General features: G+C 33.5%; 1 protein-coding gene across 2 annotated transcripts in view; it reads right to left on the bottom strand.

Annotated features, from left to right (window-relative positions):
* LOC132124745 (polypeptide N-acetylgalactosaminyltransferase 18-like) overlaps positions 1 to 26016 on the bottom strand; it is a 60431-nt gene that overhangs the window by 8204 nt on the left and 26211 nt on the right. For both annotated transcript variants that reach the window (XM_059535902.1, XM_059535903.1), the window contains exons 4-9: positions 22591 to 22774; positions 18053 to 18250; positions 15823 to 15937; positions 7114 to 7299; positions 6125 to 6262; positions 5059 to 5154 (exon numbers count right to left, since the gene is read on the bottom strand). In XM_059535902.1, the coding sequence (XP_059391885.1) occupies positions 5059 to 5154; positions 6125 to 6262; positions 7114 to 7299; positions 15823 to 15937; positions 18053 to 18250; positions 22591 to 22774 (917 nt within the window). The remainder of the gene's footprint in view (positions 1 to 5058; positions 5155 to 6124; positions 6263 to 7113; positions 7300 to 15822; positions 15938 to 18052; positions 18251 to 22590; positions 22775 to 26016) is intronic.

Raw genomic sequence — 26016 nt, 5'->3', positions numbered from 1 at the left:
TTTTATAAAAATACACCATACTTTCACCCAAAACGATTATTTAAAACGTTTAAATGGGCAAAAACATATTTGTTGCAAAAATAGACCGGACGCCGAAACCCCCATTGCACTGCTGTTCACGCGACGCTCCTGCTTGACGCTCACGCGCTGCTTCTGGTCCCGGTGTGAATGCACTCATTGATTAACATGGACGCCGAAAAAAATACGCGCTGCTCACGCGCCGCTCACGCTTGCGATGTCAAACAGGCGTAACTAGGCAAAAAAATGACCATAATTCAAACGCAGCTCACGTCGGCATTTAAACAGACCTTTGCTCTTAATTCCGATCGGTCCAACGTAATAACGAAATCTGAGCAGGTCTAAAAACTGAAATTGTTGATGCTGCACTTTACACTTTGGAAAAGTTATATATTTTTTTAAATATGAGCAAGCCTACAAGCTGGGATTGGTAATGCTGCACTGTAATCATAGTTACTTATTTATATTTTTCATTATATTTTATCATATGATATTGGTTTGAGACTATTTTGAGAGTATTTTATTTAGTGGAGAACTTTGCAGCAGTATTTTATTTCTTATTCTTTTTTTATTTTATATATATTTTATTAAAAAAGTATTTTAAAAATTGTTAAAAAAAAGCTTATAGTAATAAACAACCTGCAGTTTAATGTTTGCATTTCTTTCCCTTACTGTACCGAAAATGAACCGAACCGTGACTTTAAAACCGAGGTACGTACCGAACCGTGATTTTTGCGTACCGTTACACCCCTAATATATATATATATATATATATATATATATATATATATATATATATATATAAAATGTATATATATATAAAATTAATAGAAGATTATATAAAACATTAATAGTAGTAGTATTAGTATTAAAATAAATACAAAATATTTTTTGCATATATTAAAATGTAAAAATAAATATATCTAAATAAATAAATAAATATATATATACATATATATATATATATATATTTTTTTTTTTTTTTACATTTTAATATATGCAAAAAAATATTTTGTATTTATTTTAATACTAATACTACTACAATTAATGTTTTATATAATCTTCTATTAATTTTATATATATATATATTTATATATATATAAAATTACATATGTTAAAATAATATAATTATTATTATTATTATAGAACAATATTATTATCCATCCTCTAAAGCATTCTATGAATTACAGAAATTGTACTTATATATACATACATATATATATATATATATATATATATAAATTAATATCTTAGAACACTTATACCTATCCATATGTAGGAATGTGGGAAATATAGGAATTATATAAAATATATGATTTATTATTATTATTATTAATAAATAAATAATTATTTGCAAAATAAATAGTTTTGAATCACATTTTATTATTTTTATATATATATATATATATATATATATATATATATATATATATATATATATATATATATATATATATATATATATATATATATATATATATATATATATATATATATATATCAGGTAATATCTAATAAGAATAAAAAAGCAACAATAATAACAAGTAAAGACATGGAGCCTCTAAAATTCCCTATAACTAGCAGTGGTGTATTTCTGATTTCCTCAACAGATTCTAGAAAGTTTTGAATCAGCAAGAATAGAAAGTGAAAACACTATACTGCATTGCTTGGCACCATTGTGTCGTTTCCAATAAGAGAGCTGGAAGCGCACACGGATATGAATTCAGCAGGTGTAAGAGACTCAGCTAAGTAGTTAAAATCATGCTGACAGTGCTCTTCTCTGTCTTTCCCTCCCTCTCGCTCGCTCTCATTTATATATCTCTGTCACATATTCACATTCTACAATTCGTCCACATCTAAATGATGCCCCTGTGGTGGTGAAACAACCCTCCCTGGTTGCGTTCTAAGTCATTGCTCTTTATTGAGATTCATTATAGTGACTATAGCCCTGGAATCTGTCTAAATCCCAAATTCCCTGGAGAGTCTATGCTTTATGGAGAAAGCTCCCTATTTTTACAGTATTTTTGCAGGGTATCATTTGTCGTGGAACCTGGTTGTGTAATACACTCGGAATAAGACAAAAAAAAAACAGACTGGATTACCTCAAGCAGCCCAACTGTTCAAAAATTAATACTTCGAGCCTCAGCACAAAATAATAAAGATGTTTTATGCAATACAATGACTGTTTTATGGGTTGCAGAAATTGACAGTTTATCACTGTGAAATGCTGAGATCACTTGTGACGGGAAGATGGGAAAGCGCAAGCCAAGCGCATACAAGCCAAATCTTCATAAAAGAGAAATCTTCATAGAGGAAGAAATGTCTTTTAACTCACATTTTCACCATGAATTAAACAACTGTAGTGTGCAGAGCCTTTGTACAGAAGATAGGAATAAGGATGAATGATATAGCTATAAAAATTCAATGTTTATATTTTTCAGACTTTTGATATCTCAGCAATTGTGTATTAGCTCTGAAATGGTTTGTTTATTTTTTTAAGCAAAACATCCATAGTTGCCAAATAGATTGCCAAATGAAACTTTCAATAATAAAAAGTTTTAGATACAAAAGCTTAAATACAGTTACCATTTGAACTGATTTACATAAATTGACCAAAGGTTTCAACAACTTTTTTTTTATTATTATTTTTTAATAAGCTTTTAATTTTAAAAACAATTCTCCTACTTCTTTTACTACATGAACTAAAGGAAGAATCATACCAAAGTGATTATTTCATTTGTAATTTACACTTCGGTCTAGTGACAAACATATTATGCTTCAGAGTAATGAATCTTTTTGGTTCAGAATTATAATTGATTCATTGGAATGGACAGTTTTAAGTGATTCACATAAATGAGTCGAAGTAAAAACTCAACTCAAATCTTTTCAATTAAGGTTTAAATTAGAGACACAGTTAAAAGCATTCTCATATTTGTTAGGTCAATGTATCAATCAATCAATGTATACAGTAAATGTTAAAGCTGTAGCTTAGCGGTTAGCATAAATGTACTAGAATCTAAAACATTTAGCCAAGTGCTCAACCAGGTGCAAATAAACTTTTTTCTCATCACGTTCCAACTGTTTCTACCCGTTATTTTCTGTTCTTGACATCTAGGCCAAGAATAAGTTCTTAAAATGTTTCATTTCACATACTGTACAGATATAGTAAGAAACATGGAAATACTCTGGAATTAGAAACTGAATTATATTATTATTATTGAGTTTACAGGGTATGGTGGTTTTGCAGCTGTAGAAAAAAATATTTTTGTCTTATTTAAAAAAAGCATTTAAATTAATATTAATAAATATTTAATTGTAAATATTAATAAGTATTTAATTTTAATAAAATGTTATTTGGGCAGGTGTTCACACGTAGAGGTTTCTAGATTTAAATCTAGATTTAGATTTAAAGAGACTGTATCGATAGTCTATGCATGACCTGACATTTTATTCGTATCGAAAATGAGGAGATGCTTCATTCATACTCGAAGCGGGAGGACGCTCTCGCACATAAAGTTCAAAACAGACTCATAGAAGTATTAACTTATGATGTGCAGGAAATGCCTAATATGGACAACAGCATTTGGCTATCGCTGTAGTGATGGGAAGTTCGGCTCTTTTCAGAGAGCCGGCTCTTTTGGCTCAGCTTCCAAAGAAGAGCCGTCTCTTTCGACTCCTGAATGGCTCTTAATTTAGGATTTTTCGTAGGCCTTTGTTTTACCATAACTTTGCAAAAATTAATGGTTTGTGTGTTGAAAACCCTTTCATGTGCAGTGTTTTTATGAGAATCCTTATAATTACCTAATTTTGTGCACTTATTTTCTTACAAAACCATTCTTTTGTTTAATATTTTAATCAAACATTTTACTGCACAAATTAACAACAAAACCGCAAATAAATCCACAGAACTAGACCCAAACTCAAGAAAACAGTATTAATGTCCTCAGTGAAGATTGGCATTCAAAATTTTTTATTTAATTTAGTTTTAATAAAATAAAAAAAAATCAGATGCCTCAGCTTTGATGGACTGATCCTATTTCTTCTTTCTGTGATTGTCTGCCCTGTTTTTGAGAAGATTCTCTCTGAAGGAACCGATGTTGCCACAATACACAGTCATGACTCGTTAACTTGCAGTGGAGTGCCGCTTCACTTCACCCCCCTCTCTGTTTTTACATAATGGTATGATCCCATATACTCACATCTGATTGGCCGCTATGCGATTGCTGACCAATCAAAACAAAGTTCTGCCTTGAGGTAAGCAGCCAAAGGAAAAAAACTGGTTCTGATTCACTACAAAGCATCGGCTCTCAGAGCTGCTTCTTTTGCGCATGACCCATCACTATATCGCTGTAGCTGAACTGAATAAAAAGCAGAAATGCTTTTACTGATGAAACGTGAAGACAATAAACACACGATCGCAAAAATATATGGTTTATGTCTGTTATCTCCAGGTAATAAATAAACAGACTAAACTAGGCCTATATGAATAATGCAGTACTGATTGATATATAATCTAGTATAGAAACTATAAAGTATTTCCTGCCTTATTCTGTGATAAAAATGGGAAAACTGTGTTCGTAGTAGCCTTTTTAAACAAGTTATAAAATTGTCATTAGGAAAATACTGAACAAAACTATTATAGCCCCTTGTTGCAGCTAACGTTACACACAGCAATATAAACAACAGCTGTGCATGCTCTCTTCATTTCGTTCTTGTATAATAATAAATTAATAATATTAGTATACCTGTAAATACACACCGCTCCGCTGAGAATTCATTGTTGAAGGCATCTAACAGTGCACTAAATTAATAACGTGAGGGATCGTCCCAGATGAGATCGTTAGGTTAAAGGTTATCATGTGGATCATTTATTTTACAGCTAAATTATTATTCAGTATCTTACTAATAGCTGGATTGGACAGGCCTTCACAAAAGGGTGTTTAATTACAAAAAAAAGATTGCCTTGACAAAAGGGCACTTTGGGCATTAAGGGGAAATGTGGCAGGTGCTCAATGCTGGTGCAGTGGACTGGACACTAACCTGAGGCGTCAGGCCATGGCAGATGTACAGGATGGGAATGTTCTCAGAGTCGGGACCTTGATCCACACACAGATCCGGCCTCAGGCTGTTCCTCAGCTACAGGCAAACACACACACACACAAAGATGCAATATATGAGCAAGCAGATCAGACCCATTCCACACTGCAAAACCGCAGCGGAGAAGATGGATTAAGAATGCAAAAACCATCTTTCTTCCTCAGTCTGCTAATGGCCGATGTGTGTGAAAATGCCCTGGAGCTCAGCTTTCCTTTGTCTTCACAATGGAGCTGTTAATTACGCTATTCCACAAAAGAATGCCAATTAGGAAAAGCGCTCTGCTGGGCTTGCGTTGTGATAAATGAAGAAACAGCAGGCCTTGAGTAAGAAAAATAATACTTAGTATAAACTGTTTCTATAACTCAATATTATGAGAAACAATGTCGTTCATCAGATAAGCAATGTCTCTAAGTGCTAATAAACTGCTTTGAGCTATGTCAAGCTATGTTGTTATATTATTATGCCTTCAGAAAGGATAAATATCTACTTTATGGATTTGCACATTTGATTAATGCAGAAAATCATGGTAACAGTGTTGACATTTTAAGACCTGATAAGCGAAACAAAATAAGATAAAATAATGACAAAATGTATGACACTTGTCTTTAAACATTTCACTTCCTGAAGGCAGGATGATGAGAAAGTTTTTTGATAATAAAATAGTTGTTCTACTTAATTTTTTTTTTTTTGTGGAAACTGTGATGCATTCTTTTAAGGACTATTGAATGAATATTTGGCTTTTGATCAAATTAATAACGACTTTTAAGACTAACAAGGACTAATATATGTATGCTAATGTGTATATATATAACATATATATATATATAATATATATACACATACACACACATTTTTACATGTGTAAAGAAAAAAAACATGGCCTAGTGAAACTTGGCACTATCTATCTATTCATTAGGGGTTTTTTTGTAAACACAAATATATAAATGGCATCAGTTCTGCAAATGGACATTTAGCGCTGACTGTTATTAGCCGATAAGTGGATACTCACTACACCATAAGCGATGGTCTCTGTGTAGGTTCTCATCTCAGAATAAATATTCTTCAGGAACCAGCTAAAGGGTTTGCAGCGAAGTCTCTCTCTGAGAGCTTCTCTTTCTCTGATATCACCAATATCGATCCCTGAGTCCTGCACACACAAACACCCACAAGCACATGCAGTCGTGAGCACACAAGAACTCATTTACAGAGTGCAGAATCTAACAGCTAGAACATGATGCTCAGGGCTTATTGTATCAGTGCACATTTATCTCTGTCCTTCAGGCACTTATGGTAACTTCAAGAGAAGTGATGCTATATGGTGCAGCATTTCAAGACATCGGCATGAAAGTGAGAGCTCATTAAGAAGCCCAAATAACTAGCTTAAATAAGTCATGTCATTGCATTTCAGCCCATTACAGCTTAACTTAAAATGACGAAGCAGCATTTATCCTTTAACCTCCATCACATTCATGTACTATAATAGAACTGAAAGCCACTCAAGACAGTGTATTACAGAAAATCTGCCATGGTTAAAATATGGTGTTAGGTACAATGTGACAGAGTGCTTAAATTGCTTTTAACCTTGGTTAAAAACACAGCAGAAACTGGCTTACAGTGGCTTTTTCATTTTATAAAACAGTGACAGACAAAAATGATAAAATCTCTAATGTGCAAAGGATAATTAAATTTAACTGTAGGCTACTTACAGCTGCCAAGCAATTTAGCATATTGATATACAAATATATATCTGAGTCCTCAAGTGGAAATGCTTCTATTAAGCATTTTTTTTATATATACACTACTATTTAAAAGTTTTGGGTCTGTAAAACAGTAAAACATTTCTATTTGAAAGAAACGGATACTTTTATTCAGCAGGATTCATTAAATTGAATCAAAATTATTTACTGTTATAAGTAAAATTCTGAACCCTAGATTTCAATCCAATCAGAACTTAGAGCTTCAACCACTCATATGAAGGGCGAGTGAGAGATGCAGGACCTGTTGTGGAACGTTCCAGGCCATATAAACATGGCTCTTGAACTCGTCCATCCACACCTCGGCCACTCTCAAGGCGTTCCTGCGGACGTGAGTTGCCAGGTCCTCTGTGTAGGGCTTGTGGGCGCGCTCAATATGAGCTATTCTGGAACAGGGCATGACCTCCACGCTTCCTCCACACAGCCACACCTGATCACACACAAATGTCTCGTGTTTTGAATTAGGACAAGAATGAAGAAAAATGAGCTCTTGAAAACACCCTTTAACATCCATTAGGCAGTCCACAAAAACAGTTGTTGTGAGTCATTAGGAAGTATGTGAGTCATATAACAGAATAAACCAAATCACTGAAAAAAACAACAACATGACTCAAAACTCCATGAGGAACAAAAAAAAAGGCTTTGTTGAACAAATAAGCTGAACAACACACTTCAAATCAAGGAGGCTCATTTTCTATGATTATCAACTGAAGGTTATTAATTTCCTCACAGTGGAGCTCTTTGTTCAAAATAAACTCCTAAATCGACTCTTTGTTAACAAAACAACATAGGGACTTTTTACTGCATGGTACGAAGAATTTCAAAAGGAACTATTTGTGACCCTAGGCCACAAAACCAGGCTTAAGTCACTGGGGTATAATTTTAGAAATAATTTTAGAAACATTGTATGGGTCAAAATAATCTATTTTTCTTTTATGCCAAAAATCATTAGGATATTAAGTAAAGATCATGTTAGTAGTAGTTCCTACTAGGGCTGAAACGATTCCTCGAGTAACTCGATTATAAAAAATGATCGAGGCAAATTCCTCTGCATCGAAGCCTCTTTTAATTAATTTTAAATCTCACGTCAGGTTCTTTCGCAATGATTTTTTTCTAATGTGACACAACACGTTTACGTCACCCACAAAGCTGAAGGAGACACAAGCGCTGAGTCCGAAATCGCGTACTGCAAGGAGTCAGCAGTGTTTTGATTTGAGGGAAAGCGTAAAGAGAACGTCGTGGCGTGTGTCCATTGCAAGATAGAGCTGGCATACCACAACTAGGGCCCTATGATTTCCGCGATGCAGAAAACGCAGAGGGAATCGCGGAATCCAGTCATAAAAACGGATTTTACAGTTTAACGCAGAATGGCACGGAATTTGCTAAATTTTGAATGAATTAATCAAAAATAGGTCATTGCACTTACATCAAATCACGATATGGACTAATATCTGTAAATATTAAGCTGGAACAGTCTATTTAAATATGAATCATGTATGTTCTGCGTGTCTCTGTTAATGAATGGAGCAGAAGTGCGACTTCCTTTATTAACACACACTGAAGCACGCGTGACGCTCCGGTGATTTCAGCGTCTGCTGTCTCACTAAATAAGACGTGAACACATGAGTAACATCTCCAGAACTGCTCTGACAGTCACTTCATGAGCATTTGACCGTTTGATTTGAGTAAAACTAGCATCACATAACATACACAGAACTGTAAAGGTACGTCAACCCGTCAAAAAAAAAGTCCGGTTAAAGACTATTGTTCAGCAGAATGTACATAGCCTACTACTAAAAAAAAAAAAAAAAAAAAACATTATTATTATTTTTTTTAAGGTTTAATCACACAACATTTCTTCCATGTTTTATTTTTAATTGTAAATCCCCTTTGTTTACCAAAAAGTTAATTTTAAATAATTAAAAGATAATTAAATTAATGTTTTATGTGTTTAATGTTTAATGTGCATCTCAGAAAATGCTTTATTTAAAACCCCAACTGAATGGCACTTAAATGCACTTAATTCATCTGTCAACTTTCTTGTCATTGTTCACAGTACAAGTACAGACAGAGAAACAATGGATAATTAAATGTTTATTTTTGATGTATGCATTGCATTCTATGCATTTAAAAAATACAAATATTTTTTTTCTAAAAAAGGAAACTTAGTTGTTCAATTTAAGAGACCCAGGAGTTCTCTTGCATAATTAATATTGCACTTTAATTAAGCAAAAACACATTTTATCCGATTAATCGATTAATCGATGGAATTTTTGGTAGAATACTCGATTACTAAAATATTCGATAGCTATAGCCCTAGTTCCTACCTTAAATATATCAAAACTTACTTTTTGATTAGTAATATGCATTGCTAAGAATTCATTTGGATAAATTCTAAGGCGATTTTCTCAGTATTTAGATTTTTTTGCACCCTCAGATTCCAGATTTTCAAATAGTTTTATCTTCCCCAAATATTGTCCGATCCTAATAAACCATACATCAATGGAAAGCTTATTTATTCAGAAAAAGTATTTGAAAAATTGACACTTAAGACTTGTTTTGTGGTCCAGGGTCACATTTCAGATACGTTGCCTGATTAGGGTATAAAAAAAGGATTATCCTCAATACTGACAATGTCCCAAGGTAAACTGTGCCCCCAGTTCTGGTCATTTCATTATTGTGAATTTCGGGGTGGTATGTCCAGATGATATAAAAAGTAACATGAAATGATTTTTTGCTGATCATTTTCCACTCTTGTCTGTTTTAGGGTTAAAGGGGTCAAAAGGGTTAAAGGGTTTGACGTTGCTAAAAAGAATATTATTTTGTGTATTTGGTGTAATGCAATGTATTTGCATGGTGTAAGGTTAAAAAGATTTGATTTTCTTTGTTTTTTTCAACCCACTGCACTCCTCCAAAGCTTTTAAACCGAAGTAAATCTTCACACAGGATTATATAGGCCACATTCCAGCGTGCTGAACTTCATCCAGACATTCGCACCCAAACACTTTCGTTCAGGCCTGGTTTGGTGAAACATGAAATGCAACATCTGGTTGAGGCATATGTCAGGATCGTTTCAGTGCAACTGAACTGTATATTTAAAAGCAGCCAGTTTTCATTAGACTAAAAAATGGTTTCAAGAGATCCTGGTGGTGTATTTCTATCTGATTATTTGTTTAAATCGGGGGTTAAGGGGGGTGGAAATTCATTATGATCTGATTGTTTGGCTGGCTTCTAACGCTATGACTCTTTGGGCGGGATTCAACAGGAAGTGGACAGATGTATGTTGTTCCTATTTGCCAGGAGAATGATTCATATGCATAATCATTGACAACAATCCCAATGATCCATGACTGAGCCGTCTGTTCTCCCGAAGCATTAAAAAATCATTTCTCGCATTTGCATACAATACCTGCTGCAGACAGAGATATTCAGACCGTAATCTGTCACACAGAAGAACATTTCACAAGCATGAAATGAGAATCAAACCAGCTTTATATTGTCAGGGAGACATTTAAGACTTGGTTGCTTTTTCAAAAAACACCACCGAGAGTGATCTAAGATGAAAAAATCTTTTTATCATTTATTTTACATCTAAGCAATAAATTTTACTAAATGTACTACTTTATTGTTTTAATCATTTAAACCTCACAAAATGTTACAAATAATCTCTAATTTAAATGTATACCAAACGATTCTTGTTCTATTCTTAAAACAAAGAAATATCATTATAATAACAAAATTAACACTGTGGAAAATATTCATTTCATTACGTTTTCTGAAAATATCATTTTTTTTTCATTACTAATATTATAATGCTATAATAATAATAAAAATAATAGCAATTATTATTTATATATATATTTTTCAGATAATTTATCATGAAATATATGTTTTCAACCCAGCATTATTATTATTATTATTATTATTAATAATAATAATAATAATAATACTAAATAAAAAATATATTTAATTTTTGTAAGGACATTTAGATATATTTAATAGAAAAGGGGATAAAATATTGATAATGAAAATATTTTTGTTGCATATTTACTATTATGCATAATTTGTATAGGGCTCTCAGTTTTATTTATCGGTCCCCTACCTTATTTAACAGACCCCCTACCGAATCAACCACCAATAAGTATGTCACCAAAGGGGCATTATGACAAAGTCATTATTCTTTACCTGGAACCAAAACAGACTGCAAATAAACCAAGCTGACATCTGACATGATCAAAGACAGTTTTCATTCTCCATCACTGATAAACAGAGCCCTTAAGCGAGAGCTAAGAATAGAAGAGCACAGATGCGTTGACCTTTTATTGAGCATGTACCCTCTTTCAAAGCAAAAAATAGCCCCCGTCAACACAATCTCAATGAGGGTCAGCAAAACAGGAAATTTTCTTTTGCTTCAGTGCCTCCAGCATGAGTTTAAATGACAAGGTGCAATCTTACAAAACTGTCCATCAAAATATCTGCAAAAAATAACTGCAGTATAGAAGTTACAGTACATTACAAAAAAGAATTATTTAATCATGATGATGATGATGATGATATTACATTATTATAGCATCATGATATTTAAAATAACATCTGAATATTATCTCTAAAAACAAGGCTTAAAATCAGATGCAAGATGTTTCTGAATTCAATTGATCTGTTTTAGGTTTTTTCACTGTCAACAAGATAAAATACTGATTAAAAAATATTTTTCCAGTAATCTAAATACACTAAAAAAGCAAGACTCAATTTTAAGATATTGTTATCAAAAATTAAGAGTAAAATTTAAAATATCTACAATGCAGAAATCAATCAATAGATCAATCAATCTCGTTGAAATAAAAAAAAAATTTTTTTTTGCAAAAATAACATTTACTAGAAAAATTTATAAATAAAATATATGTATTAATAAAATGTCTTAAAATGAATATAAAAAAATATGTATTTTTGATTATTAGGTATTTTCACTCTAATAAAAGAAAAAAAAAAAAATATATATATATATATATAATGGCTCTCAACATCTGTTCTTACAGCTGTGTCTCTTCTGCCTAATTCCACACTCTCACCTTCTGAGCTCCTTTGTGCCCCCAAATCTCCAAACGCAACATCCCACAAATGTTGCAATCCTGCAGATGTTGCAGAAAAAGGAAGAAAACAAAGCACAAAGTTTGTCCATCTCTCTGCAGCAGGGTTTTGGAGGTCTGTAGCTCAGGCATGATATTTAGATCAATTTTCATTGTGATTTGGTTGCATCTGTAGTCAACAGAAGCTATATGAAAAAAAAGTACTAATATATACAGTACAGACCAAAAGTTTGGAAACATTACTATTTTTAATGTTTTTGAAAGAAGTTTCTTCTGCTCATCAAGCCTGCATTTATTTGATCAAAAATACAGAAAAAACAGTAATATTGTGAAATATTATTACAACTTAAAATAATAGTTTTCTATTTGAATATACTTTTAAAAAAATAATTTATTCCTGTGATGCAAAGCTGAATTTTCAGCATCATTACTCCAGCCTTCAGTGTCACATGTAACACCCAGTCTATCACATGATCATTTAGAAATCATTCTAATATTCTGACTTATTATGAGTGTTGGAAACAGTTCTGCTGTCTAATATATTTGATAAATAAAACGTTAAAAAGAACTGCATTTATAAAAAAAAAAAAATTCTAATAATATATTATATCACTTTTTATCAATTTAACACATCATTGCTGAATAAAAGTATTGATTTTATTTAAAAATAAGAAAAAAAAATTACTGACCCCAAATTACTGACCAGTAGTGTATATTGTTATATAAATAAAATATATGGCATAAAATATATGTATCAATAAAATGTATTAAAATGAATATAAAAAATATATATTTTTGATTATTAGGTATTTTCACTCTAATAAAAGAAAAGAAAAGAAAAGAAAAGAAAAGAAAAAAAAATATATATATATATTAGAGATTAGACCCTTCCTGTCAGAGCAAGCCACCCAACTTCTTGTCCAAGCTCTTGTTCTCTCCAGACTGGACTATTGTAATGCTCTCCTGGCGGGTCTTCCTGCATGTACTGTCAAGCCTCTGCAATTGATCCAGAATGCAGCAGCGAGGGTTGTCTTCAATGAGCCAAAAAAAGCTCACGTTACTCCTCTCCTCATCAGGTTACACTGGCTACCAGTAGCTGCTCGCATCAAATTCAAGGTACTGATGCATGCCTACAAGACGACCACTGGCACCAACTTACCTAAACTCACTGGTTAAATCTTATGTGCCCTCCAGAAGTTTGCGCTCTGCAAGTGATCGACGCCTTGTGGTGCCATCCCAAAGAAGTTCAAAATCACTCTCACGGTCCTTCTCCTGGACTGTGCCCAGCTGGTGGAATGACCTCCCAATCTCAATTCGTACAGCTGAGTCTTTACTCATTTTCAAGAAACATCTAAAGACTCATCTTTTTCGCCTGCACTTAACCAACTAACACTAGCACTTTTCCTTTTCTTGTCTTTTCATTTATAAAAAAAAAAAAACTGGCTATGCATTATATACTAATTGAGACTTGTCATGGCATTTGTATGCTGTTGTTGTTCTCTTGTTGACCTGACTGCTTCTATTGTTCTCATTTGTAAGTCGCTTTGGATAAAAGTGTCTGCTAAATGATTAAATGTAAATGTAAATGTAAATATACAGTACAGACCAAATGTTTGGAAACATTACTATTTTTAATGTTTTTGAAAGAAGTTTCTTCTGCTCATCAAGCCTGCATTTATTTGATCAAAAATACAGAAAAAACAGTAATATTGTGATATATTATTACCATTTAAAATAATTGTTTTTAAATTTATTATACTTTAAATTATCATTTATTTCTGTGATGCAAAGCTGAATTTTTAGGATCATTATCACATGATCCTTTAGGGGCCGTTCACATATCGCGTCTTTTGCGCGTGCAAGTTCGTTATTTCCAATGTAGGCGCGCGGCATGCGCGCTCATTATGGAAGCGACGCGGTCGCGCCGCGCACGCGGTGCGACGCGCCTGTTTTTTCCAGCCACACCGCATCGAGTTAAAAACATCTCAACTTTTCAGAATGCCGCAAGCGCACAGCGGGTCATGTGACAAGAACCATTTATCCTTTGCTGAAATTTCCGCGTCTTCATGGAGAGAGCACGTTATGGTTGCTTAGCAAAGGCAGACGCCTCAGGGGCGCAACTGCCCGAGCGCTTTGGAAAGAAGGAGAAAGCGGCGCGCCTAGCGTTTTCCACGCATTTTTAGGCGCGATATGTGAACGGCCCCTAAGAAATCATTCTAATATGATGATTCATTATCAAAGTTGGAAACAGTTCTGCTGCTTGATATTTTTTCAGAACATGTGATACTTTTTTAGGATACTTTGATGAATAAAAAGTAAAAAAAAAAAAAAAAAAAAAAGAAGCTATGTTTTTAAAATATAAATATTTTCTAATAACAATATACACTACTGGTCAGTAATTTGGGGTAAGTAATTTTTTTTTCTTCTTTTTAAATAAAATCAATACTTTTATTCAGCAAGGATGTGTTAAATTGATAAAAAGTGATAGTAAAGAAAATATATTATTATAATATATATTATTAGAAAAAAAATTTATTTTAATAAATGCAGTTCTTTTTAACCTTTTATTCATCAAATATATTAGACAGCAGAACTGTTTCCAACACTCATAATAAATCAGAATATTAGAATGATTTCTAAATGATCATTTGATAGACTGGATGTTACATGTGACACTGAAGGCTGGAGTAATAAAGGAGTAATAAAGAATCATGTGATAATGATCCTAAAAATTCAGCTTTGCATCACAGAAATAAATGATAATTTAAAGTATAATAAATTTAAAAACAATTATTTTAAATTGTAATAATATATCACAATATTACTGTTTTTTTCTGTATTTTTGATCAAATAAATGCAGGCTTGATGAGCAGAAGAAACTTCTTTCAAAAACATTAAAGTCTGTACTGTATATATTAGTACTTTTTTTTCATATAGCTTCTGTTGACTACAGATGCAACCAAATCACAATGAAAATTGATCTAAATATCATGCCTGAGCTACAGACCTCCAAAACCCTGCTGCAGAGAGATGGACAAACTTTGTGCTTTGTTTTCTTCCTTTTTCTGCAACATCTGCAGGATTGCAACATTTGTGGGATGTTGCGTTTGGAGATTTGGGGGCACAAAGGAGCTCAGAAGATGAGAGTGTGGAATTAGGCAGAAGAGACACAGCTGTAAGAACAGATGTTGAGAGCCATTATCTCCATGCAGCACCAAATCCCACCGCACACATGGTGCCTGCCACTTCTCGAGACATTTTCATTTGCTCTCTCCTCATTGAGGCCCTTAGTGATGAAACACAGAAAAAAATCTGTGCGTGTATTGGCGGGTTTGATCTGCTCGGTATTGTCAAGGTGCACCCTGCATGGAGTGATTGCAACTTTGCTAGGCCAAATCACAGTGAGAGAAAGTGACCGTGTATCTGCTGTGGAGAGCTCCATTCACAGCCTGGGCTTGCATTCTGGCTGCGGAGGCTAATTACAGGGCTTCTGGGTCTGATGGGAGTCAGCAGAGGTCTGGATCAGGCTCTGTACATGTGTGATAGTGAGAGGTTAGGACCCCGTCCAGTTTGGAGCGAGAAGTATGTTTGGCAGGTTATCATTAGCGAGGTGCAGAGAGCTCTACTTTAATTGTGTGCAATGTCATACGCACACACACAGACAGACACAGAGGTCTATCTGTAACCAGAAGCTGCAAACCCCCACATATCCATCTACCCTCAAAGAACAACTTGCATAAACTATCTTTTCATCAAATGAAACAGCATTATTCATTGACACGCGTCTGCTCGTCTGCTCAAACTCTAGACATCCTGTCTCCTGCTGCACTTTCAAAACCTTCGTCGGCAGTATGAATATCTCTTACCCTGATTCCCAGCTCCACGTTTTCGCCTCCATAAACTTCCATCCCTTCATCCAGCAGACCAATCTCCTCGAAATACTCCCGATCCACTACAAAGCAGCCGATCAGAGCGGGGCTCCTGTTGAGAGAGGGGATACAAATGGCAACAATGAGGTTAAATGACTTACAAGAATGTATTTTACTACATTAATCATATTGTATACAGGCTGAGACAGTTTCTTGAGTCATTTAACACAAAGGACACAAGTTATTAAGAAAGCAAGGAGACTGATTTGTATCTGTCAGGGTTCTAAACTACGACTGAAATAGCCGCAAATGCGACAAAACGTACACGTTTGCAAGAACAATTTACAGCACTTATAAAATTACATATTATTTAATCCAGTCTGAAGTGACATACAGCCAAGTATGGTGACCCATACTCAGAATTTGTGCTCTGCATTTAACCCATCCAATGTGCACACACAGCAGTGAACACACACACACTGTGAACACACACACACCGTGAACACACACCCAGAGCAGTGGGCAGCCATTTATGTTGCGGTGCCCGGGGAGCAGTTGGGGGTTCGGTGCATTGCTCAAGGGCACCTCAGCCGGCCCAAGACTCGAACCCATCTAGGTTAGGAATCAAACTCTCTAACCACTAGGCCACGACTTCCCCTTGTGTCACAGTGTGTCACAGTGTGTAAAGAATATATTCTTTCTTATTTTGCGGTTTCACCAGAAATCATGTTGCGATGTGGCAGATAGTTAGTTTATAAGTTTACACTGCACACCAGTGATTCCTGCATGTGAAATAACTGATTCACAATCAAATTATTATATATATATATATTGCCATGTGTTGCCTTTATTTTGATAGGACAGATCAGTATTGTCAGGAAGCGAAGTGGTGGTTGTGGGGGTCGGGGATCGGAAAAGGTCCTTGAGCCGGGATTCAAACTCAGGATGCCTCTAGCGCAATGGCGTTGTATTTCAGCACGCAAGGCTATCAGCACAGACATCAAATGATTCTTAAGAACTGCTTCTATTTAAAGGAGTCAATCAAAAATTTTAATGCATCAATCGTAAACCTGTTTGTGAACACAGTTTCATAAGACATCTTTTCGCGAAGTCGAGGTTACTTCCTAAGCACGTTATTGTTTCCTGCACTTGAAATCAACACATCACAAACTGGAATGTCTGATTTGTTGCCAAATTATTCTTAAGAAACAGTTTGCTTAAGCGAGTCTATAAATATATATAATATTCATGAATCAGTCTAAAACTTGCTTGTGAATGCAGCTTCATTAGCTATCATTACACAATGTGGTGTTAGTTACTTCCTAAGTCAGTTTGGACCGCATGCTGTTTTTATCCAGCACATGACAATGAACAAACTGCAAACCATCAAATGATTAGGAAAAAGTTATTTTTCAGTGAGTCAATCAAAAAGATGCATAACTCAGCCTTGAACTTGCTTGTGAATGCGGTTTCATCAGATATCATCTCGCAATGTGGCGTTAGTTCCTTAATAACTTTTAGTTCGTTTAAATTGTGTGTCTGTTACCTGCACTCAACATCGAACACATCACAGGCTGGAATGCCTGATTTGCTGCCAAATGATTCTTAAGAAACAGTTCTTTTTAAGTGAGTAAATCAGAAAGATTCATGAATCAGTCTCAAACTTGTTTATGAATGCAGCTTCATCAGCTATCTTTTCACAATGTGGTTTTAGTAAATTCCAAAGTCAGTTTAGATTACATACCGGTATTTCCTGCACGTCAACAAACACACTGCGAACCAGAATGTCCAATTCACTGTCAAATGATTCTTAAGAAGTAAACCAGTCGATAAGATTCATGAACCAGTCTTGAACTGAGCTAGCAATTTGAATCAGACTCACTCAGTGAATCTGAATCAGTGAATCACAACTGACTCCCTCACTGAACCATGAGTCAGTGTACGGTTAAGCCTTAATTGAAATGAACCAGGAACTGTTACTGTGATGTATATTTTAAGTTTAAGACATGCATATGTCCTATGTGTTATCCCACACAGTAATATTCCAACATGTAATTAAAGATATCTTTTTGTGTTAATTAATAATGGTCATCGAAAAAAGTATTCATATATTTTACAAAAAATATTTTTGGCTATTACTTAGTATATGTAGTTCACTGTAAGGGAATTCAGTTTTTGTCAAAAAAAGGTCCACTGAGCTGATGCTGGTAATATCTTGCATGATTACCTGATTGGTGCAGTTTGATTCTTCTGCGTCCACCAGGATTTAGGAGGGTTTAGATAGCGGCACCAAAGTTCCCAGTCGAACCCTTGAGCAGAGAGGGGGTACTCTTCGATCTCAAACGTGTCGTATTTGATGTTGTCGAAGGATGGGGAGATGACCCGGGTTCTGTCCTCTTTGATTCTGTGAAGGATTGGTTCAGCCCTTGGATCAATACAAATAAAACATGCTTTAAGTTCACAGGCAGTAGTTTTTGGATGGATCTATCTAATTTGTTTCTAGAGACCTCTGAAAACCCAGAGTACAATGTTTAATGCAGTCCCTTCCAAGCGAAAGGCGATTTCACACTTGATTATTAAAGCTGATTGTAGTTTTCACATTGGCGGGCAATGACTTCTCAAAACCCATCGATCTAAAACTTAAAATGTCATTGTGGGAGATAACGTTACTTTAAAAGACCATCTCAAAGTTGTGAAGACAGGCATTAGCGCTGCATTTGATCTCGGAAAGTAGCCTCGGGCTAGCTAAAAGCTGTGCTATCACTCTGTAAAAACTGCATCGAGCCCTAGAGAATCTTCCAGATGCATCCGTGAACTAGAACACAGCATGAATTGAGAGCAGGAATAAGCTGACGTGCATAAGATAGACTTGGACTCCATCCAAGCCCTTTAGAGGTGTTTTTCGACATGTTGCACAGAGAATAATTAACAGGTATGTAAGTTGACAGCTGTGCCTAGCATAGTAATTGCAGCGAACAGGCACGTCTGCTCATATTTCTGCCCTCATACCCACAGGGAAGAACACACATTTCGATCCACATGTACTGTAGGTCTCCTACAGTTTAACAGTTACACTGGCTTAACATGTCATTTGTTATGCATGCAGGGTATTTGAATTAACTTTTATTGGGGTCAAAAGTGCAATGAAGGTAAAAGTTACAGCACTCTATACAAACAATGAGCAAAAACAACATCACACAAAGACCTATTTACACCAAATCTGCATTCTCAGCATGAAAAAGGCAGCACAGCTAGATTTTAATGAAATGACGCATGTCTATGAGCTTCTCTGCAGTAATAGTTTTTTATTAGGAGGCTAGATCAATTTTCTATTTGTTTGAATGTCTAAATGCAAATAGCTGTGTTGGAAAACTTTATGAATATTTTGCATTCCCATGCTGTTTAGTCATATCAAATAGGCCGTAACAGGACATACAAATGAGATTTCTTCAGAACCTTGGGTCTCATTTATGAAACACATGCAAATTGTTCTGTGTAAATTGGTCATAAAACCATTTTACCGCACTGAATACTGTCTTTTTCAATCCAATATGGGAATTTGTATAAGAATGGCTTTACAAACAATTTACACCACTTTTCTTTTGCAGAAATGCTTAAAGAACAAATGCCCTTGTTTCCATTTTTCTATTCAATTGCTTCAACTTGAATAGCAGTATTCTAATTCATAATAAACATAAAAATACATTCTCTGTTATAAATAAGATAAAAATATAGAGAAGACAGATGGTAATTGCAACATATTATTTTCGTTCATAACTCACATTCTACTAGAAATCTACCTTCCGTATTTTAGTATAATAAAATTAAATATATCCAAACAGTATACATAGAAGTAAATCAGAATATATATTTATAAATCAGAATATATAGAGGTAAATCAGAATATATAGTTATAATTCTAAACAAATACATCAGCATATTCAGAGGTAAATCAGAATATAATTATAATTCTGAATATATAGAAGTAAATCAGAATATTCAGAGGTAAATCAGAATATAGTTATAATTCCGAATATATAGAAGTAAATAAGAATATTCAGAGGTAAATCAAAATATATAGTTATAATTTTGAATATAGAAATTAATCAGAATATTCAGAGGTAAAACTGAATATATAGTTATATTCTGAACATATAGAGGTAAATCAGAATATATATTTATAAGTCAGAATATTCAGAGGTAAATCAGAATATAATTATAATTGTGAATACATAGTAGTAAATCAGAATATTCAGAGGTAAAACTGAATATATAGTTATAATTCTGAACATATAGAGGTAAATCAGAATATATATAAGTCAGAATATTCAGAGGTAAATCAGAATATAATTATAATTCTGAATACATAGAAGTAAATCAGAATATTCAGAGGTAAATCAAAATATATAGTTATTATTTTGAATATAGAAGTAAATCAGAATATTCAGAGGTAAAACTGAACATATTGTTATAATTCTGAACATATAGAGGTAAATCAGAATATGTATTTATAAGTCATAATATTCAGAGGTAAATCAGAATATAATTATAATTCTGAATATATATAAGTAAATCAGAATATTCAGAGGTAAATCAGAATATAGTTATAATTCTGAATATATAGAAGTAAATAAGAATATTCAGAGGTAAATCAAAATATAAAGTTATCATTTTGAATATAGAAGTTAATCAAAATATTCAGAGGTAAAACTGAATATATAGTTATAATTCTGAACATATAGAGGTAAATCAGAATATATATTTATAAGTCAGAATATTCAGAGGTAAATCAGAATATAATTATAATTTTGAATACATAGAAGTAAATCAGAATATTCAGAGGTTAATCAGAATATATAGTTATAATTTTGAACATATAGAGGTAAATCAGAATATATATTTATAAGTCAGAATATTCAGAGGTAAATCAGAATATAATTATAATTTTGAATATATAGAAGTAAATCAGAATATTCAGAGGTAAATCAGAATATAGTTATAATTCTGAATATATAGAAGTAAATAAGAATTTTCAGAGGTAAATCAAAATATATAGTTAAAATTCTGAATACATAGAAGTTAATCAGTATATTCAGAGGTAAAACCGAATATATAGTTAGAATTCTGAACATATAGAAGTAACTCAGAATATATATTTATTAATCAGAATATATAAATATAAATCAGAATACATAGTTATAAATCTGGCTGTATAAATGTAAATCCAAATATGAATAGAAATTTGTATATACAGATACAAATTGTAATATAAAAATGTAAATAATGAATATATAGAATTAAAGGGACTCTAAGTAGGAATTACTCCCATCTAGTGGTGAAATTGTATTTTGCATTCAAACTAATTTTGCTCTCCAGCGCCTCGCTTTTTCAAATGCGCGTTGCATCTACGGTAGGCGATATGTACCAAAAAGCTTTGACAGGATGTCTTCTAATAGCACTTCGTTTTGGCGACGATGTTTTCTTCTCCTGTGGCGCGGCATATCTATGGTCCATAATAAGAATGCAATCCAGACTTTTAAACTTGCCGGTGCAGTTTCAAGCGCCTCTCACTGCTCTGCACCTGCGTTTCTGGCTCTGACCGAAAACGCGTTGTGGAAACGCGTTGGCTTAGTACTTTTTGTCCCTCTCTGCTATTATAGTTTTGCAAGATGGCGGAACTACACGGAAGCCTCCGTCGACCTACCCGTCCCATGTATATAAAGATAATAAATTCTTCATTTACGAGGATTAGTTTAAACATTGGCATAGGTATTTGTACACCCTTGTGGACATATTTATGAATAAAAATATTGATTTTAGATAATAAAATGCCTAAAAAGTTACTTATTGTCCCTTTAAATCTGAATATATAGTTTTAAGTCTGAATATATAAATGTAAATTTTAAATATGCACTAATAATTCTGAATATATACATGAAAGTTGCAATATATATACATACAACCCTGAATATATAGACAAAAAAAACTGAATATATAAAAGCAACTCATGAATATATGTAGTTGCAATATAGTCTGAATATACAGCAGTTAATCTGAATATATAATTAAAAGTCTGAATAAAAATAATTAAATGCAAAATTATAGTTGTAAGTTTGAATACATAAATGTAAATTGTGAATATAGAGATTTTACTCTGACTATATACTGTAATTGACCCTATATACTGTAATCTCCTTAGTTACAGTTGCTCTATCCGACAAACAATGCCACTCTCACACTACGCATCATTTTCTCACATAGTGAAAAACACATCACAGAGCAAAGAGGAAAGTGATAACACACCAACAGACAGTGGTTGGGAAATTGCTGTGGCTCCTGGACATGCACATTTTTTGTCATGGTGTAAAACAATAATTACTGTTTTTGCATGATTGTTTAGGGTTGGGGTAGGAGTAGACATTAATAAAACACTATCTAATAGGTTAAAAAAAATATTTATTGTTAGCTTCCAGCCGTAGCTGATGGACAAGATGGTGGATTCGGCATTATGATTGGTCAGATCACCTGTCAATCAAGCTCTTTGCAAATGGTCAACTGTAAATCAGAAAGTATATTTATAAGTCTTACACTATACACTATAACAGACCAATTATAGCATTTTGATGCAAATACTTTATACATTTTATTAATTATATATAATAAGCATAATATTTTAAAAGCATCAAAACTTTACAGAAGTAAAAACCTTCTAGCACTTTTACTAGTACTGGCAGCAAAATGACTTAAAATTCAAGGGTCACTGACCATCCGACGCTGAACTCCACATGGGCATCAAACAGGGCCACGACGGGAGCGGTTGCAGCCCTCCAGCCGCTGACCCGAGAACGAATCAAACCCTCTTGCTTGTTATGTCGAACCACTTTAATGAAGTCGGGCCGCTGCTGGTTGGTCTCGTCCACAAACCTCTGCAGGTTTTCTGACAGTTCAGCTTTGAATGAAGTGAACGAAAGAGGGATTAACTGAAAAGAGTCTCTTCATGCAATATAAAATTCAAACCTGATACCTGCTGTTTGCTTAATCACCCTGCTGGCCTGGTGAGAAAGTTTCAGTACTCACCAGAAATGAAGCGGGTGACCCTAGTGACACGTGTACCTGACTTTTATTACATTCTAATCAAAATTCGTTAATATAGCCTCCCCCTTCGACCTCTCAGGGAATTACTAACATGAACTGAAACGCTGAGAACATCAGACACTAATATTTGCCAGCGGTCTGTGATATTTGGAGCCTCTACCGCTGTCTACTAGTGATTACTCCCCTCCCATCTGTCTCCTCTGCTGTTTGTTTTTATTAGGGAGAGAGCCATCATCCTGTCGCACCATAGCAACCAGATGGTGTGAGGTGGGGCCACTGTCAATCTGTGGGAGAATGAAACGTCCAAACCTCTGCACCTCATGTTAACCGCCCTGCCCACTTACTATATCCCACAAATGCTGAGTAAAAGGTCACTGTAGCATAACCGCTGTGAAGTCATTTTTCTGGAAAAACCAAATACTCTAGAGGTGACTGAGAGCAAATAAAAGCTTTTGCTTCTGATCGGCCTGAGATGAACCCGGCTCAGTAGTGTACTTTACTGCACAGAGCCTGTAGTTATCTTCAGAAAGTAGTCAGTCTTAAGCCCAGTCTACACAGGGGTTTTTCAAACATTTTGGTGTCAAGGACCAACAAATGCGTATATCCCCGAGCAGGGACACAATATCTTATTATATTTCAGTGTATAAAGACCTATTTATAAAAAAATAATGACACTATATTTAAATATCTGTCTTACTTTAGTCAGTTTTGTTATGAAACCGAAGGACACTATTAAATTACTAATCTTTAAAATATTTATTTATTGGTTTTAAGTTTAAGTAAAAGTGTATAATACTTATTTTATAATTTAATATATTAATAAAATATTAAAGGGGTAATATGATGCGATTTCAATGTTACAAGCTCTTGGTGCATAAAGAAGATCTGTAAAGTTACAAAGACTAAAGTCTCAAATCCAAAAAGATATTCTTTATAAAAGTTAAGCGTCAACCACTCCCCCCTAAAACGCCTTTTTTAAACATGCCCCATGATGTCTATGTCACTATGTGGGAAGATTAGCATAACGCCGCCCAAATGTTCACGCAAAGAAAGAAGGCGTAACTTTTATTCTCTCTGTTGCCCCTGCTGCCATGTTGTGGAGTCGCTGTGTGTTTCGCTGTGAAAGAGAAACTACTTTGTTTGGCCTTCCAAAAGAGGACATGACTAGAAATCAGTGCTTAAGTTGTATTTACGACACTGTTCCAGAACAGTCCGACCCAAATATTCAGATGTGTGCTGCGCATTTTATGGAGGATGAGGACTGTTTCCTAAACCAGTAGCCTGCAATGCATCTGTGGCACAACGACTGTTTCTATAAAGTTGGGCAGTCCAAACATTGCAAGGACAGTCTGGCGCTTCTGACTCTGACTCTTCTGACTCATAGCCTGTAGGTACATTATTTATATTTAAATAATTTAATTTAATAATCGAACTGAATCGTTTAAAATGTTTTGCATGTCCAGTACACACTAATCCACAAATTACTTAAGTTATTCGGTTTATAAATGTGCCTTATACTTCCTCTGAGGTGAAATAAACCAATATCCTGAGTTATTAATTTACTCCTAACAGTACATTGATTAAACTGCTAAAAGTGAACCGATGATGGTATGTGCATGAGTAGAGCAGCTGGAGACGACATATGTTAAGGTGCGTAACATTTCTGTCACACAATTGAGGCATTCGGCCAATCACAATGCACTGGATAGCTGGCCAATCAGACCACATCTCGCTTTTTCAGAACGATGAGCCGTTCAAAAATCCATGCGTTTCAGAAGGAGGGGCAAAGTGGAGAAACAATAATGTGCATTATATGGAAAATAATGTGTTTTTTTTTTACCTTAACCTGCATAAACACATTTCATTACACCAAATATACAAAATTATGGTGTTTTTAGCAGCATCATATGACCCCTTTAAGCAGAATATTACTATACATTACTTGTTGTTTTAAAACATTTATTCTTAATTTATCATTTTTATTGCATTGACAGTGTATTTTATATTTGATATTATATAATAATTAAAAAATATTACAATCACATTAAATTAAATATATTTATATTATAAACTATATTCATTACTGACAGTGTGTTAAATACTTGCTATTATATATAAAGTATAATAAATACTAATAAGTATATTAATAATATTACAAACAACTTTTATGTATTATTATTCATATTTGTTTAATTCTTTTTTTATTACCTTTCTTACATTAAGTGTATCTTATATATTTATCATTGCATAACATTAAAATATTATCTGTAAAATATTAATATTAACAAAAATAATTACTAAAATCTTTAAAATCTTATTTTACATATTTACCTTAATGATTATATAAATATGATATATAAGTTATATTTAATAGTATTAATTATTAATATATTATTACAATATTATTACAATAATAATATTATCAACAATTATTTATGAATATATTTTAAATATTTTGTAAAAAAAAAATGTACATCCTTTTCTACTACTACTACAATTAATGTGAACAGAAAAATGTACTGTAATTAAATTCAAATTTTGTATAAAAATTTCAAATGTTCAAGTTAAATTCAACAGGTGACAAGAAACTCCTTATGGACATGACAATATGTAAAAAGAGAACTTAGAAATAAACATAAATGAATTTTAAAGAAAGGAAGCTGTGGATTAAGCTAATAAACCCAGTTATACTGTACTGTACATGATACACTGTATGTACTAATGGCACAATTATTAATTCATTTATCTATTTATATTAATTTTACTTTATTGCCAGGTAATGCTTGGACTAATATAAAGAATAGAAAGTATTTGTACAAATGTAAATATTACCCAAAGCAGAATATATGCATGCACATGTCAAACATCTACAAGAAACATTACTCCATCTGGGCACCTTTCAGACACTGATTTTTCAGATACCAGATACCATTTAGGACAGATAATATGCAAAATGGTAGTGAATTTCTCTTCAGAAAAAGAATTGGCTTGATTAAACTGACTCCTTCTAGACCAGAATGTTTTTAAGAAAAATGACTCTCTTCTGATGCCAAAGCATAAAACATTTAGTTCCGCATATGGGAATATACATGTACA

This window comes from Carassius carassius, chromosome 43, assembly GCF_963082965.1.
Source record: "Carassius carassius chromosome 43, fCarCar2.1, whole genome shotgun sequence".
Taxonomy (NCBI): domain Eukaryota; kingdom Metazoa; phylum Chordata; class Actinopteri; order Cypriniformes; family Cyprinidae; genus Carassius; species Carassius carassius.
This window is presented reverse-complemented; position numbering and strand designations above follow the sequence as displayed.